Below are 18,747 nucleotides of genomic sequence, written 5' to 3' on the forward strand. Positions count from 1 at the left end.
AAAAAGGAATCAAACATTTAGTCTAAGATGCTGTTTTGAGTTGGGTAGCTAAGCGTTTTAGAACTATAACAGTGCTTACGTAACGACTTGTGAAGGCTCTCCATGACATCTGTATATCAGCGCTGTACTCTCTTTGACTGATGGCTCCACTGAAAACGTACTACGAGAAATGTTCCTGTCTAACTGGAGAGAACCGTTCAGACACGCTGACCTGCCTGGATTGACAGAGAGAGTCCACGCTCCTGTGGCTATTTTTCGAACGACTACTTTATGAACAACGAAGTCCCTTAATATAATGTGCGCAAAACGCAGAATTTCCATCTTTGGGCAGGGTTGTTTGACTAGATAATTTCTGAAATACCTGAAACCTCGAAGCACAGACTTAACTAATAACAAAACAATCAGTAAGCAGCCATGTTGGCTGTGTGTTACCGTAATGTCGTGTGTAAATTCAACCTACCAGTGAGTGGTGGTCGTTGTGTCAATAAGAGATGTACAGACACTCACACATCAGCCATCGTCTAGCCAGTAACAACAAATTAAGGTCTACAATTGTCCAGAAGCTCTAGTATGAGTATATTCTTCTGTTATATTTTGAATTTTATGCTAGCCGGGACTGATAACTGGCCCATAACAATGTGCATGGAATGTCCCATTTTAGAAAGGGGTTATATCTTTGCTCGGAAGTGTAGGCTGTACAATAGCCTATACTAGCCTACGTAATACTGATGCGTAACACTAGTAGGCCTAAGTAAAATTTCAATGCCAAAAAGGAATTTACATTCATTTTTATTATTTTTACTTTATGGTTTCAACGATAAAGAATTTATTATAATAATAAAAGCACGTTCTATTGTCTATATTTTAGGAACATCAAAAATAATTTCCTAAACCTTACTAAAATAGCTACAATTGCTGAAATGTGGGTGATAAGACGATTTGAGTTTATTTTGGAATTAGTACATTTTAATATGCTCCTTTACTTTATATATATATATATATATATATATATATATATATATATATATATATATATATATATATATATATATATATATATATGTGTGTGTGGTTATCCAGCAGACCGAGCATGTATACTGTAAGTGGGGCTTATATTCATTCTACCTTTACAAGCTGGGACACCCTTATTCAAGGTTTTGATGGGAGTAGAATTTATTAAGCAAGTTGAGACATAGCTAGTTTTCCCAAGAACTCTAGATGCAGCTTTCCTGGAATGCATACCTTATATCACTACATCAAAATAGTTGAAAACACATGAAAGGTTTTTATATCTTTAATTACACTTAAATTACAGGCTAGTTTTTGACAGCAGAGAAGATGGATTCTCATAAGGCCACATTAAGCCTCATCATTTCAAGCATAATAAACTAAAAACACAAACACATTGGGGTATGACATTGTTGTTTTAGCCTCTTATAAGTCAATGGTTTACTTCATACACTATCAGCTTTCATAGTGACAAAGATGATCTACACCAATGCCAATCTGTATGTTTGTGTATTTTTCCTGAGAATTTTAAGACAAAAAGTTGAAAATAGAAATATGTCAGAAGAATATAAAATTATTTGATATAAAAAAAAGAAAAAAGTAATGGTCAATGGTAAAAAAAATCAATAGTCAATCAATAGCCAAGAACTACAAACCACATTTCAGCATGAATAAGGCAGCAAACATTTTGATTAACAGAAATAAAATGCTTATAAATACAATTATTTTAAAGTTTATACAAAATGTTTTGTGCCAAATCAAGTAAAATACATAAAGCAGGTATCAGATATGTTTGGGCTAAGTGACTGCGTTATTCCTTCCAGACATTTTGTGTGCTAGACTATTAGTTAAAGCTACTTGCTGAATTCCATTGGTTTTATTTTATATGGGAAAATATTTAAATAACAAGAAAATACTTGAAATATTATAAATTAAAGACGTTGTGTGAGGAAAAAGGTAAACAAAACATGTCTGTTTAACTGGCCAGTGAGTCTGAAGATTAGGCATACTTGAACAGAATTTAATAATTACCAATAAGGTATGTAAAACAGAAAGTTATAGATGACAGCCCATTAAAAGTGGATGATAAATAGATATACAGATATGACACATTTTAATGTAAATGAAAAAAAGATCTGTTTAAACAATATGTTCAAAATTATGGTCAGACCTATGTGCAAATATATTTCACATATTCCTCATGCAGTTACATGCCTGGGAATTTGTATATTATATCAAATGACAGTTACATAAACAAAACCTAAAATAAAAAATAAAAAAACATGCTTGTAAAATAAAATTTGTCCTATAAATTGTATTTAAATATTACTTGATTATTTACATCATAGTTTAATAGTCTAATTGTTCATTTTCTATATCATAATCTCAAATATAACTATTATTTGCAGAAACAAGGGGAAAACAAAGTTTACAAAATAAAAAAAAATCACTGTAGAAATTGATTATACTTGTTAAAAATACAAATTAGTAATATTATTGTGGTACTGCAATTTATAATATATATTATATGTATAGTATGTAAATATATTACTCCTTGAAAGCTTCTAAGCATAAGTATAACAATAAATGTGTTTAACTGAAATGTTCCCTGAGATTTTCAGAATCATGGTTTATTGATAATAAACTTAAATGTAAGTTATTACTATACAGGCTTTACAAACTGCTCAAAAACGGTAAAATATTTGTTGTAAAAAGACCATAACAAAGCAAAATGTGTCTTCAACGTGATTAGTGCTGACTTCACATTGCATTGACAGTGGTATAATGATAAGCAATGATAATCTAACCAGGGAAATAAAAGTGTGCATAGCAGAAATATATTATAGCCTGGTAATTGATTACATCATGGAAAACAAATCATGAATCAAATAGTAATTGATTATCAAATCATAAATAATGTGTTTAATTAATTAAGAGAACACAAAGATGTCCATAGAGATGCTGCAGTAATGGCTACAAATAAATACTAGTAATTTTTTAAAAGGCTAATTGCTCTATATATACAGCATACACTAAACATGTAAGAGCGTCTACCAGCTTCTCCTGTAAAACAGGAGTAAAACGCTGTCAAGTTCACTAAGTTTGCTGCACCTCATCTTCTTAAAGAATCCTGGCAGCTGGGGAAGAGAGGCACTGTCTTATTCAATGACTTCACCAGAGATGATGTCATCATAAATAAAAGCCACATCTCTCCAAAAATCCCTAACTGTGAGAAACAAATCAACTACCAAAAGGCAAATGTAGCACAAATGAACACAGTTGCTGTTTAGTAGTAGTTAAAATCAAATATTGTGAAGTGAAACTGTATTAAAAAGAAAACAGTTTGAGGTTGGATCTTTTTTCAAAACAATTAGATAACTATTGTCCACTAAATGGAGGAACATGATTTATAGGCTAACTGGGATAACTGACATAAGAAACACTGGCTGACAGAGCCAGAGCAATGGCTCAACATTCATTTGGCCCCAGGAGATGAGGTTTATCGATTGCAAAACTGGCAGTTGCCAAACCCCATGCTAACTTTGTTCTAAAGCCCCTCTCCTTAAAACTCGTTGAAAAACACATTCTTCACAGAGGAGAGCCTCTGCTCTTGTCGGACAATTAGACATAAACAGGAATTCCCTTGACATTATGAATGTCATGAGGTCAAGTCAGTAAATGAAATTGGGCAGTCTACAATCAGACATTTCTGCTTGGGAAATGGCCTACAATCATTGCATTCTGAAAATTCCTGAGTACAATGCAATTTTATTTGTGGGTATTACACCAAAGAAATTCATTTACATTCATTTTCTGTTATACCTGAGGAAATTCCAAGAGCAGCATTGGTAAGAAAATGTGTTCATCTTCCCAGTATAATGGTATGATTGGCTTGTGTGGTATATCCCACCCTCCACTGTGTGCACTGCTGTTTCAGTCGGTAGTCTCAGTATGTGCAGGGGGATGGCTCTGCTGCTCTTCCTGCCCCTTCAGAGAGGAAGTCTTTACCTGAGAGCCTGATGATGACTGCTGTGCTTTGATTGGGCAGCTGGCAACCATGTGCATGACACTCTGGCAAAAATGGCACTTCTTTGGCTGAGGAGGCAACTTGCACTCCTTTGCGTGGTGGTCCAAACCTCCACAATTATAGCACCTGAGAAACAGAGATTACAATGCATACTGGAAAGTGAGATAAAGACCATGTAAGTAAAGGAATGCCAGTATGTTACATTTTCAACTTACATCCACAAGAGGGCAATATGTAACCTATAAACCTAGTCTATAGCTGCACCACATTACAGAATAATAGAAACAGAGCAATGAAGCCTAATCATCATTGCTGATTATCATGATTATCAACTTAATTTAAGATAAGTGATCAAAATTGCAACTGCCAAGAGCAATAAACTGTTTAAGGGCATTGGAATTCCACATGAAAATTTGTCCTTGGCAAGATTGACATAACTGTTCAAGATTAAAAGACTGGACCTTGCATTTGACAACTTGAATGATTTTTTCCCCTCTCCTTGTCTCTACTATTCAGATAATTCCTAGAAAGTTACTTCGACCCAAATCTAATGACATCATTATTCTTCTTAATGAATTTTAGTGGTGTGTAGCCATGCCATAAGTATCACAAGGAGATGCCTTTGAAAAGTGTTTTCAATCATAGCCACGTGTGGCACTCTGAATGACAGATGGGTGGTGGGCAGAGCCTGTCATTGCTGTATTGATGTGTATGCAAATTAAGTTGTGTAGGGACACTGAGAAAGTCTGATCATTTTGCTGGTGGTTTATAGATGCTGAATTGGGGCGGTGTCCACATGCATTCACCATCGCGGCAGCTTGGGATGTGGATCGATCACAGAGAGTGTCTGCAGAAAGGTTAGGCAGCCCTTTGTCAGGAAAAGCTGTAGTGCTGACCTATGAACTATAACCTTTTGCTCCTTCAACTCTGAGGCCCTAAACCCTAAACGTATGCAGTTTCCATGGCAACACTGACCCCTGACCCCTCTCAGGCACCTACATCTGTTATCAATTACATGGGCCGCTTTATTTTTCCTTTCTACAGCCTAAAACCTGAACAGTAGCCCTTGGCCCAGAGAACAAGGTGAAGAGAGGCAAAATATGTGGGGGAGAAGGTAGGTTAAGGGAACTCTGTATTGTGCTAATATTTGCAAAAGCTTTCATTTCCTATATTCACTATATTTGTTTTCTTGCCAAGCATTTGTTTCTCACCTTGTAAGCTCACTGCTCGAGTCCTCATTGTACATGATCTTTTTGTAGGTCTCTCTATGTAGCTAACTTCTAAATTTTTTAATTGTTAGCCAACTTCTAAATTGTCAGAGAGTTCTGCCCTACCTATGTTGAGAGTTCTACCCTACAAAAACAGCTAGGTAAAACAGAGCATTTCCTATTGTAGAGGATGATTAATCATGTTAGACAGCTGCGGCACCTCTTAAAGGGCCAGTCCGGTCAGGGCAGTTATATTGAACACAGGACTCTTGGGACTCTTTGAGGTTGTAACGATCCCTATTCAAGCTCTGTCAGCACTTTGTCCTTCACCCTAACCAGAACTGACTAACCAGGAAGCAACATGATAAACCTCTTTTTTTGTTTTTTTTTTTACTCAATTTCCTGCCCAGTGCTAGTCATTTTCCTACTTGCCATCTAAGCAACCATCCTGGGAGGATGAGGGTAAGCGCATGCTGCCTGTGTGACACATGTAGGCAGTTAAATGCATCTTTTATACAGGGAGACAGGGAATAAGCCATCCAACCCCAATAAAAGAACAGCCAGTGGTGCTCTCCTGGAGCCCTCACCATGGATGACTGAGACACTGTTACCATTCAAACTTGATAATAAGTTGCAAACTTCAAAGCCTGCACCTGATATCTCTCTAAAATCTAACAGTACTGATAACCAAAAGATACCCACACCAGTTGTTGTAATGTACTCCAAACCCTATGAGAAGTCTTAACTGTTAGCATATTATAATGAGCTGTTCTCAGATACAAAGCAGTTCCTCTGACCTAATCTCTAACGCACAGACACAAAGATGGGGGATGGACATTGGGCATATCTAATGAGTATAAATGCACTAGTGGACAGCAATTTTAAACAGTTATTGATCAAGGTCACATGTCAAGCCAGTCTGTGTGACCCTAACTATGAGCATAGGTGGGGATGGGGTAGGTAAAAACACAGAGTATATGGGGAAGGTGAACAAAACACATTGCTCATGAAATTATAGTGTGAGAGAGCATGTAATCTCCAATCTCACTTATAGTGTAGTCAATTTTGTAAACCTCCACACATGTACATTGTGGGATTGAAGAAATAATTCTTCTGGATAAGAAGAGAGATTAAGTAATAAGGAAAACTAATAAGGAAAACATTTGCTCAACTCAGCTGCAGAGCTCTGTTGCTAAGACAAAGTCCTCTGTTGCTATGACAAAATCCTCTGGTCACAAAGAAGCAGCATCAAGAGCATAGTTCAAGCATCATATTAAACTTGCTCACCTATCCCCTTTGGAGCGACGTTTCTGAGTACTCTTGCCTTTGGGTCTCCTCTCGCTGCCCACACAGTGGGCTCCCCCGGGCCCCGTCACCCACACACACTCCAGACCCTTGGAGGACTTCTTGAAGGCGAACTCCACAGCCTCGCCCTCTTTCAGACTCCGAAAGCCTTCCATGTGCAGCTTACTCTGAGGAAAGAAACAATATTCATCAGCATTCTTTCACAGTTTGTATATTTTAGTGTAAGATTTGGGTTAATCTACTTGCAGAACATACAATGTAAAGTCTTTTTTAGTAATAATATTCAGATCATTAAAAGGCTTAAGAGATTTGTAAATCACATTTACAGCAGATGTTCATGATAGCTGATGACAACTATAAAGTAAACTGTGAAAACCAAAGATTTGAACTCATCTCCAATTACCTCAGATTAACCCTGTAATGTGTATTGAATTACATTAATGAAATATATATATATATATATATATATATATATATATATATATATATATATATATATATATATATATATATATATATGAGAGAGAGAATGCTTAGGAACAAAGAAGATGGGTAGAGTATGCTTAAATCCAAGTTCCTCCTCTCTCGCAGCCACAGGTATAGCATTCCACAGAGCACACAGTCAATCTTTAAGTCTAATTCTGTGTGTCAGTCTGTCTGTCTCTCTCATACCCTCCCCCCAAACCACACACCGATCTCTTAATTCCTGTCTCACAGAAATACTGACCACTAGGTTGGACATCAAGACTAGGGTGTCCAGAAACATTCCTTAAATGGTTGTTTAATATGAAAGCATGCTGGGATGCTGAGATAGACTAGAAGGCATTCCTCATAACCTTTAATAGGGTTTTAAGTACACTCTATCTTTACAGGTTTTTTTTTTTTACTTTGCATATAGGTTCAGTGAGAAATTAAATATTTACCTCTCTGGCATATTACATGAATAACATGCCACTGAGACCATGGTAACACTTCCTAGTAAGTGTGATCGTGGGCTACATATAACAATGTAACAAAAATTTTAAAATTCTGATGCAAATGAAAAACAATAATGATGATATGTAAATGCATGGTATAAAAAGGAGAAGGTTGAGTACTTGCTCTGATGTGTAAATAGATCTTTTTGTCTAAGATGATAAATATAATTATAAATATAATACTCTTTGATAAATACAATATTCTTGGAGAAAATCAGTACACATGCAGTTTAGGCACTTTTTTGGACACTCATAAGATAAATTCATGAGGTCTCAGATCAGTGTCAACAGCAATGTTAACTCAATAGGAGCTGGGGACAATGAAATGTTTTATAGCTTCCATGTGCCATGCTTCAGGTCAATACTTTGGCTAAAGAAAGAACTCCCTCCGTGGGTATACACAACACCTTCTCTAACCAAGGAAAGCCTAAATCTCATTTTCTAAGTATTTATTCATTTATTCATTGTTCTCAGCAGGTCACCATATTAATAGCCTGTTAATACACTGATTAAGTGTTTCCCAGACTGAAAATATTTTTGATGAAATATGTCTATCAGAACAGGCAATTATTTATATTGATGTCAGAGTGGTTATTTGTGTGAAAACATGTCATATGCATTTATAGGTTGTATATTCTAAATTAAAGAGTTTTACTGATGACTGGGATTAAGAGAACATAATCCAGTTCCAAGTAAAGACAGACTCAAACTATATTTTTCCAACGGTATTTGGGCAGATGCAGTGTCCCTTTTTCAAGTGTATCTATTGTGTGTCAGTCACAGTGACCGTTAACCCATTTGCCCAACATATGTGACCCCAACCCCCAACCCTAAAATCTACTTCCCCCTCTTGCTGTGACTCACCCCATGAGTAACAGCACTTTCCTATGATCAAAATAAGTAGTAGCAGCAGTAGTAGTAGTTCAAGAAGAAGAAGACGAAGAAGAAGCCATAGACAAAACATCAGCAATCTACAGTTGAGTTTCATAAAACATCTGTATGAAACCATCAAAGAATGGTTATCTAACCCCAAAGGGGCTTAAAGTTAATCCAGAAATATTCCCATTTCTTTCCCCTTTTCACATAAAAGTTTGAAATTCCCTGGGGCAAAGTCTAAAAGCCTTGTTCATGAAAACGGTCTCAAAACACCATACAGGCAGAAAAATATACCACCACAGGATGACTTTGCGAGCTTTAGGCATATTTATAAACAATAATAATGTCAGCAATCAGCCTGGATAACACAATGGCATCTACTCTACACCTCCAGGGAAACATTGTCATCCTTCTAAATAGGTCTGCAATTCTCACAAACTTCAAATTTCAGATCTATTGCATTTTGCCTTCTTTTTACAGTTCTTGGATAACCATCTTGACCAACCACACAGACTATACCATACCATATACTGAATGTGTAAATCTCACTGAATTGTTCTTCTTTTTTCCACTCTGTAGTAACTGGAATGTCTGTAAGTTGGTAAATTGTAAGATAAAATCCGTAAACAACTTTAAGAATAAGAAAATATGTTTTGACTTGTGAAAGGTTCTGAGAAAATGGAGAACACAAAGAATGCTTGGCTGTCCTAACCAATGTTTCAAGATTTTTTAAGAGTATAAGATGTTCTTATCTTATAGAGTCTACATGCACTGTGTAGCTTGTGTGCCAAGACACTTTGAGAAGCAGGAGGGTGAAGTAGAGGAAGACATCAGAAGATGAGAGGCTTAGAGGACAATGGATGGTATGGTTCCTCTGATTAAGTGGGGGTCAGTCATGGCCGACAGGAGCACTTTACTGGGATGCGGCTTCCTTTGTCTGCCTGAATAAAGGCCAGTGGAACCCAACAGTTAATGTTCACTGTGCCTTCTAATTTAGAGCTGAGGCCCACTACTCCAAGTCCTGTGGCTCCAGCATGTGTACCATCCTTCTGCTGCAATGACCAAACACAGCTTGAACTGTAAAAAGTAATGAATTGCACAGTATGGTATTTTGCCAGTTTTGTTATGCAGCACTTAAATGAAAGGTTTTCTACTACACCTCTGGTGGTCAAATCTGTTGATTAGACCAACAAAAATGCATATACCTTTGCATTGCTTCATGTGCAATATTCACTTAATTAATATATAATTTCAAAATAATTCTTAAGGACAACAACTTCAAACTTTTCAAGTGAAAATGTTCAGCATATCAATATTGTATACAATAATGTATATCAATATTTAAATAGTAATACTGTTAATATAACAATAATTATTCATTATTAATAATTTACCTTTACTCAGGTTTAGGTTTTCAATGCAATCCTCCTTACAATGAAAATAAACAGAAAAAAAAATAAAACAACACGTTAAATGACAAATAATAATAATCAAATATTAGCCTATTTGTACAGATCCTAATGTTTGGAAAATGTCTAAGAAAGTTTAAAGATTTAGTTTCAAAATACTGTTTCTCATTTTGACATTTCCAGAGCATATACACTATAGAAAATGGTTCAAAATATTTTGGAGAAAAATAAATATTCCTGAATGATTGGTGTAATCAATAGCATTAGCATTTGGGCTCCCCAAAGAAAATGGTTCCAAAGAGGGGGTCTTATAAGGTTTGGGAGAAACCAAACAACAATCTCCTAGTGTGTTTATTAGCTATTAGCATAATATGGTTTCAAGAGCAGGGGGATGGGCTTTGAAAAGACCATAGATAGTCCTCAATGACTTTATAGGGGGAAACTGGACCAAAGAGAACAGGATGAAAAGACAGAATACATTTTCTCAGTGTTGAAGACAGTGTAATTGAACCCTCACATGGCAAATGGAAAAGAACAGGTAGATATCCCTCTACATTAACATTCTTGCACCATCCCAGGCCAACCTGGGTGCACAGCTTCACCTTGTCTTGTAAATTATGCTGTTTCCTGATATTTTTCAACCACAGAGCTCTCCCTCAAGCTTTGCCAGTTTATGTACTGCCAAAGATTTGTGCAGTTTTTCCTGTAATTTTAAGTTTTATGTTTAAGGTGGGTTCTTGAATAGAAAAGGTAACTAAACAGTAAGTAAAAATAAATAAATACATACATAAATAAAAATGCATCAGAAAAAAAAAACCATACTTAGTCTTACAAAAGGAATGTACCATGATTTGAAAATCTATAGTATGGACTTGAGGAATGGGGCTGAAAATGGGGCTGAGTGCTGTTTTGGAGTGGAACATACCTGATGGACAAACACATCAATGGGAGCTTCTAGAGGCTTGCTCTCCTGTGTGCTCATGGATAAGAAGCCGAATCCCATTCGTACATTAAACCACTTGCATACACCAAGCCCATGGTACAACTGTGTATCCTCCTCGGTACTTTGTCCCTCCTCCTCTTCAGTTTTTGCACAGCCTCCTGCAATACAGGCAGTAGCCAGTAAGAAGACTGGAGATTGCAACATAAGGTACAGATCCATTTCAAGCTCATTAGGGGCATACTAAGGACCTAGTAAGATAGGAACTGGTTAAATGAAGTAGCCTGTACATTATGCCAGTATATTATTGCTTAGCATACTGCACTCATGCCTACACTTCTCCCTGAAAATGTAAAAAGGCCTAAATCGGTAGATACCCAGAACAAAATCTATGAAGTTTAAAACAAGTCAGCTAAATGAAGATTAATAGCCCAATGTTTAAATTTCTATGTATACTAATTTCAAGCTTAGTACAAGTTTGATAATGCCTACAATCTTTTTACATTGTAATCTGACATATTTAAATGCAAATGACAGACTAAAGATTGAGAAAATCGGTAAGCATGGTTTATAAGGCGAAATCAAGTTGCGAGCTCAAGTGATCACGATTCAGACGTCTGTGGCCTACAAACTAAACATGGTAGCTTATTTGTGCTCAATGTGCACAATAATGTGTGTTGAATTCAGCCGTTTCACAAAGAATTTCGATATCACAAATTTTACACTTCGCACATCGCATTCATGAGCAAACACTCTCATAACCATAAGTGTAAGTGTTGGGCCCCCTATAGCTTATTCATACTGATATGTTTTCTTCCTAAAGCAATCGATACAATTAATTATAGTTTGGCGTATGACGTTTATGTTTTTTCCCCACTACTTCACCTTGAAAGTCCTGGTGGGAAATCGAACCCTTCTTCAGTGGTATAAAACCCTGCGTTGCTTCTGTCTATTTCTGTCTTGACCCTTTAACACAGTCACGCAACCCCTGATCTTGAGCAAAAGGGTAAGGAAAACAAAAGGAGGCTTGACGATCTATTCGCCCCCAATAGTAAAAAGAGGTGGGTCAGATCCAAAGATTTGAAGAAGAAACCCTAAAACCTGACACGGTACAAGAAAACCCAACCCCCACCCATCCAACTCTGTGAACGAACACCTTGATCTACCTATTTCAAATTATGCTTAACCGTCGCACATACCTTCTGCCATGGCTTTTTTTGGGATCTAGAGGTAGCTCCTTTTTCTATCAGTCTCAGAATACCAGATGTGGGGTTGCTTCGTAAACCTTGTTCTGGTATCCTCTCCAGGTGATTCCACCGTTGTCACACTAAACAGCTCCTTCACATCTATGAACCCACATCTCTGTTTCGGTCAAGTCCACGTGATTCCCAATTACTCTCTGCTCCCTGGTAAACAACACATTCCACAGTGAGTGGCCCCTCACTTAGGGAGGGACCAATCACATGCGGAGACCACTGCGCAATAGGGCAAGCCCGTGAAAAATGACCAGCCCCCAAAGTGCTTCCGTTAGCTGCTGTGCATTCTCTTCTCACATTTTCTTACCTTAATGTATTACACAGACCTATCAGGTTTCAGTTCCTTTTACTTTTAATCATTAGGTGTGAAGTTTAAAAATCATGTGAAATTGACTTATGCCATTTTCTGTGTTCAATTACTTCACGTTATTAAAGTTATTTTATACTATTTTGTTGTGTAACATATTGCAAAAGATGTCTAGTCACTCTAAATCCAAAATGCATTTGAATGAAATTCGAAAATGAAATTGTATGCATTCAATATTCATAAACAGAACAAAAATAATTAAATGTTCTCTTCACACACACACACGCACACACACACACACACACACACACACACACACACGCACACACTTTTAATCCACCATTTAAACTTAATTATGAACACAGTCTTTGGTTATATTTGGAAATAAGTTTGAGCAGATTATTGAATGTAACAGAAACTATTCAATGACACAATCAGTCGTTTAAGGCAGTCAGGCAATTTTGCTTGTGTAGTGATGCGCTGTGTTTCTGACTGATACAAGGAACAGGGCTGAAATTGTCCTAATTTGCTTAGATATGGCTTATTGATTTCGTTGCAGTCTCCCAGGAGAGACCAAAATCCTCGTTACTATTTCAGGTTATGACTGACAAAAGGCATGACTAATAATTGAATTTCTCTGGAATCATGGAATTAGGGACAGTAGACCCACTCACTGATCAGCAGAAGCTGAACGAACTATAAGATGCTAAAGTTGTCTCAATGTAACACTCCCCAGTACTGCTCTAACTAGATAAATATAACATTAAGATGACAAAATGTAATGTGTGAATTCGCAAAGTTAAACTTCCCCCTTGTGCGTGTCTGAAATATTTTCATGGAGACCGTGGGCCCAAATTGCAATCTACTAACTGCTGTCAAAGGAATATGATCCCGCCCTCTTGTGGGAGTGTTCGGTAGCCTTTTACATAATAAAATAGAACCTAGTTCAAAGTCAAATTCGCAAATTTGGAACATGATTGTAGAGCTGAAAGTTTTAAATATTTTTAACTTTGTTAATTGTTAATTTTAAATTCTATTAACACACCGGGTATAATGGGAACAGGTTTCTGTGTTAGTTTATTTTTTTAATTGCATAACTTCTCGGCATCGTTTAAACATGCCTCTTTTAAGTTATATGAATATTTATCACAGATCGACTAGCTCCTGAGCCATGAAGTATAGGCGTCACCGTGTTGCTACATTGCAGCTGCCTAAGTGGACGTTCTGGTCAGCTGCACAAAAGACTGCAATTACATAAGCAACGCATTACTCAGGTTTGATACATATTTTTTTTTACACCACTTGTTACAGTTACCACTACGGATACAGTTGCCAAACTACGACGAAGGTATTTAAAACTTCTCTCTCTCTCTCTCTCTCTCTCTCTCTCTCTCTCTCTCTCTCTCTCTCTCTCTCTCTCTCTCTATATATATATATATATATATATATATATATATATATATATATATATATATATATATATATATAGTCTATCTATCTATCTATCTATCTATCTATCTATCTATCTATCTATCTATCTATCTATCTATCTATCTATCTATCTATCTAAATTTATATATACATACATATATACACACACACACACACACACACACCAAAAATTAAGAGATAGCTTCATCCAAATTAGAGAATAAAAACCTTATTTATAATTGTTAGTGCGTTACACGTATCCAATCCAACGAACGATCTGTTTCTACACGAACTTAATAAAAAATCGAAAAAAAAACTAAAGTCGGCCTAAAATAGCCATAGTCAAAGATCCTAGTAAAATGTGTACAGAATTGCTAATCACTCCTATTAACTCCCAGAAGATCGAAATTATCCACATGCGCATGAGCTATATCAACTGGATGGATTTACTGTAAAGGTCAAATATATAAATATTGCAATAGCTTAATTAAATGGAATTAGAGAAAGGTAGTTTTATGTTGCTTGGTAACAACCATGGTTATATCCTTACTTGTAAATGCTACACGTATGCACGCAAACACACACGCACACACTATCACACACGCACACAGTAAACTTTTATTTGCTCAGCAGATCGATTTATTGTCAATTTCGTTAGAAGATATATACACTGAAACGTTTTACAAGCCAACTCCATAGAACAACTGCCGAGTTATCCCAAAACAACCTTTATTTGTACATAATACACTTTCCCCCAAAAATACATTTAGTATATTTCAGCATTCTATTCCAATGACATCGTTATGGCCGTTTCTCTGTATGTTTGTGAGATAATGCTTGTCAGCTCCCGTACTGCGGAGTAAAATAAAACTCACTAAGGTAGATTCCTTATACCATCACATATCTTATTCGTGACTAACGCGTCATTTGTCAAGATTTTGCTTATTATAAATAGGAAACAAAAGGAACACATGAACAGAAATAATGGCTATGTTCCTGCCGGTATGGCGTTCAGTAGGCTTATTTCTAGAACATAACTGAACTTAAAAAATTGAGTTGTAGTTCAAGCAATACAGTTTAATTAAGGTTCAACAAAGTTTTTTTCATTCAAGACGAATTCTTCATCCTTCCCTGGAACTATGTTTCTTCGAAAATTATGTTGGTTATTACTGCAGAAGGAGATTTGGCTGACGAGCATTACACATCAGATTTTTGTCCCACAGACCATTCAAATAATGCACCTTTGGAGGTCCGACAATAATTCCAACATTAGATAACATTAGGCTAAATAGTGCAGACTACGTATAAGACACACAATTAGCCCAAATGAGACTATAATAGCAAATCTGATTTGCTTAAATATAGATTACCAGGTAGGGATATCGCTATATTTCTTAATTCAGAGGCGTGAAACGTTAGCACGGCGTAAATGCCCTTTTGAGGCTAGTATAAATTAATATAAACGTTAGCGTTTAGAGAACGTGCAGATAGACGTATCCGGATCGTTAACACGGGGTCCCTTCCTATCTTGGCTAAGACCGGTAAGACGGAATTCCGCGCGGAAAGAACATTTATTTTTTTATATGCAGACTGTGGTGTGAAGGCTACTTATTTGGTAATGGATGGCCGAATGTTGCAGTGTCCGTGCAAGTTTGTGCATGAATAGAACGGCGTACCTCTTAGTTATTAGTATTCTTACACATTGGCTTAACAATTTACAGTCACCCAAAAGCACTGGCTCTTGTTGATGTGAGGGGGTTTACATTTAATATCACTATATTTAAGACCATTTTAAGACCCCAAGTATATGGCCTCGGATTGTTAATTTAAAGTTTGTCCAAGTAAACTGGACGATATTCACCTACTCTCTTCAATACAAATTGACTTAAATGCATATTAGTAAATATTATTATTAAAATGTTAAAATTTATTCTTTATTCCTTAAAATGAAAACTCTTAACGAGCAAATCAGTTATCTTGAGTAAATATTACGTTATTAAAAGTAATTACAGAGATATTAGAAATACCATAACTAATAATATCTTAAAATCAATATGCAATATTTTCTACACATATAAATTACGTATTAATTCGAAATGAAATGAAATGAAAATAATATTAAGATCATATATTAACTTAAGAAATCGTATATTAAGATATTCTATATTAATGTTAATCTAAGAAGAAAAATTAAAACAATTACGTATTGCAGAACAGGGTTACAGAAGATTAATCAACACTTTATAGTACTGTATAGTATAGTAGCTATGCCAAGGTTTACACAAGTGCTTCAGCGCCCAAAACCTTAATACAAACTCCTCCAGAAATGTTTTTTTGGCACTGTTGGTAATGTGTAGCCTTAGCAAACAATTATTTTGATCATTATATATTTTGTATTGGATGGCTTATTGGATATTGCTCAAAAATATATAACATCTAATAATGTAAAACCCATATCTTCCTATGTATTTCACATTTCATTCATTTGATTTTGTATGAACTTCAGAGGTCTTCCATGGTTTTCAATTTCTATTTACCAGTATATGGAAGGTCAAGCACAAATGAAATAAAACCAAAGTCGTTCCTAAACTATCTCTACTCTGTAGCAATATTTATGGAGATTAAGACAATGGCAGATGTATTTTTTTCCCCCATGGCAACGAAGAGTTTGGTTCATATTCTCCATAGATAACAGTTGGAGATGTGCACATGCTGTTTATGTCATCTAGCCATTGAATCCCTAATACTAGCACATTATTTCGAAGGGTTATAAAGGTTTTCCCTCTCATCAAACCACAAATGTGAAAACTTACAAAACATCATTCAAGCTATGATTTGACATGGATTCTATGACCAGGTGAACCTGGAGATATAACCCTTTTGGTGATAAACATTACAGGTGGGATTGATAAGATAAAAAGAAGGATAGCCATTCAAAAGAAAACTTTTTTTAGATATGGTTGTCGATATTCCAGGACGATATTCCAAGTTCTAGGGAATGTTATAGCATATTTTGTCTGCCTCTGCAGAAAAGAAGAATTGAGGAACCTGGAAATATTCTATTCAGAACTTGTAGTTTTCTTTCAGTTCTCCATAGTCTTCATATATTATATGGGAAGTCTCAATGCTTTAAAGTATCATAATAATTCACACAGCATTTCCAGAAAAAAGGTTTTCTATAATTTTTTTTCTTTATGCAATGATAATTCTAAGATTCTGTAATTACCTAGACCTTTTGGCAGATAGTTGTATCCCAAGCAGCTTACATTTTTACCTGTATGACTGTACCTGTGCATTGAATCCATGGCCTTGGTGTTACTAAAACCATGCTGGTTGTCTACTCAACCAGGTGAACTACAGGAACAATTTATCACACTGTGCTGGTCATGGATCAATTTTGGTAAATAATAAAGTTAGTTTGATCCATCCAAGAAGGTGTACATATACAAAACTGGTTTATTTTGGAACAGTTTATACATTTTAAAGTTGCATACTAATCTGCATGGTATGATGATTATACTATTATGATTTAACTTATATAATGGTTAGTGCATAAGTGTAATCATGTCTCCAGTAAACCTTGCAAAATCTGAATTGTTATTGTTCTGAGTAATTATACTTAGGGGACAAGATTAAGATTTCTTTTAATGGGGACAGACACAAAAAGCACCATATAAGTTTCACAAAAATAACATGTTTTTTTGTTTGTTTTGTTATTTGTTTTCTTGCTTTTGATGAATGAAAGTTTGGCGTAGACTTGACAGAGCAAATTGCTACATTTTGCACTTTCAAAGCTACATATCCATTTGAAGGACAGGTGAGATTAAAAGAGAGGAATGCCTTTGGACAAAATGATATTTGTTTTATTCCCAGTTGAATAGAGAACAGGCACTAAAGATAAAACAGAAAAGCAACCCCTACTCTTCCCTCTTCCAAACTTGCCCAAACAATCAATACTAAATCTTCATTGATCAAGCCATTGTTTCCAAGGTGATACAATAAGGCAACAACCAATCAAAAAGCTTTTAGTGCACATGCGCACGCCCGCCCGCACACACACACACACACACACACACACACACACACACACACAGAGTGAGAGAGAGAATATATATTTAGATGAAAATTTTAATTTAACAGTCCTATATCATATTCAGAGGCACTTTTTATGATTATGGAACAGAGCATCCAAAGGGATCTTCCAATGTATATAGTTTATTCAAAACTTAGAACAATTTAGAACAACGTGAATAAAAATATTTCAGTTGAAAAAATATGGACTTACAATCAGTAGGGAGAAAAGAGTGTCAGTGTACAATTTTTGTCACCCTGCACTGCCCTCTAGTGGCCATATTGTTTGAAGCACTGTTTTGTCCAGGCACTTCTACTTGCCAGCTGCTTGCTGGTCTTTCTCTACAGGCCATCAAACCTCTACAACTGATCGAGAATACAGCAGCTTGACTAATCTTCAGTCTTCAGAAGTGCCACTCCACTGCTGCGTTCCCTTCAATGGCTTCCAGTATCTGCTTGCGTCAGATTTAAAACCCTGATTCTTGCTTACAAAACCAAGGATGGTCAGCCCCTTCATACTTGTTGACAGTGGTCAAAAACCGATCCGTACCTCGAGTACTTTGAACCTCAAGTATGACTCGGCTTGACGCCATGCTTCAAGTCTAACGGAAGACAAGCTTCGAGACTTCTCTGTAGGTCTATTTTCCGGTATAAAGATATATATATATTTTGATAATCTATGTTTATGGTGTATATATTTTTTGATAATCTCTGTTTATGGTGTAATTTCTTACAAAAATTACACCCTTTTATTAAAAGATTTATAGTTAATATCTTCCTCGAGTCTACCACTATCTCTGCTTTTTAAAATTTACCTATTTTAATTTCATTTAATTTACTTGTTTATCGGTTACTTTCCTTTTATTATCCATAATCGTGGGAAAGTCTTTGTGCCATATCAACAAAAGAAGAAATAGATGAATGTTGACCT

The 18,747-nt window shown here is 35.9% G+C and overlaps 2 protein-coding genes across 6 annotated transcripts in view; both read right to left on the bottom strand.

Moving 5' to 3' along the window:
* Nucleotides 1–645, bottom strand: part of mecr (mitochondrial trans-2-enoyl-CoA reductase) — a 4,311-nt gene extending 3,666 nt beyond the window's left edge. For 2 of the 5 annotated variants that reach the window (XM_035531139.1, XM_035531141.1), the window contains exon 1: nt 80–642. In XM_035531139.1, the coding sequence (XP_035387032.1) occupies nt 80–321 (242 nt within the window). In that variant the 5' untranslated portion in view covers nt 322–642. Of the gene's footprint in view, nt 1–79 lie in introns of all 5 variants that reach the window. The other 3 variants (XM_035531140.1, XM_035531138.1, XM_035531142.1) reach the window with 3 other exon arrangements.
* Nucleotides 646–3,942: 3,297 nt separating this feature from the next.
* Nucleotides 3,943–11,960, bottom strand: si:ch1073-284b18.2 (protein lin-28 homolog A). Its single transcript, XM_027011075.2, has 4 exons — nt 11,951–11,960; nt 10,737–10,912; nt 6,532–6,716; nt 3,943–4,162 (listed from the first exon to the last, which is right to left on the bottom strand). The coding sequence occupies exons 1-4, from the start codon at nt 11,958–11,960 to the stop codon at nt 3,943–3,945; spliced, it is 591 nt and encodes a 196-aa protein (XP_026866876.2).
* Between the last annotated feature and the right edge of the window lie 6,787 nt (nt 11,961–18,747).

The sequence above is a fragment of the Electrophorus electricus genome, chromosome 10 (assembly GCF_013358815.1).
Source record: "Electrophorus electricus isolate fEleEle1 chromosome 10, fEleEle1.pri, whole genome shotgun sequence".
In the NCBI taxonomy this organism is placed as follows: Eukaryota; Metazoa; Chordata; class Actinopteri; order Gymnotiformes; family Gymnotidae; genus Electrophorus; species Electrophorus electricus.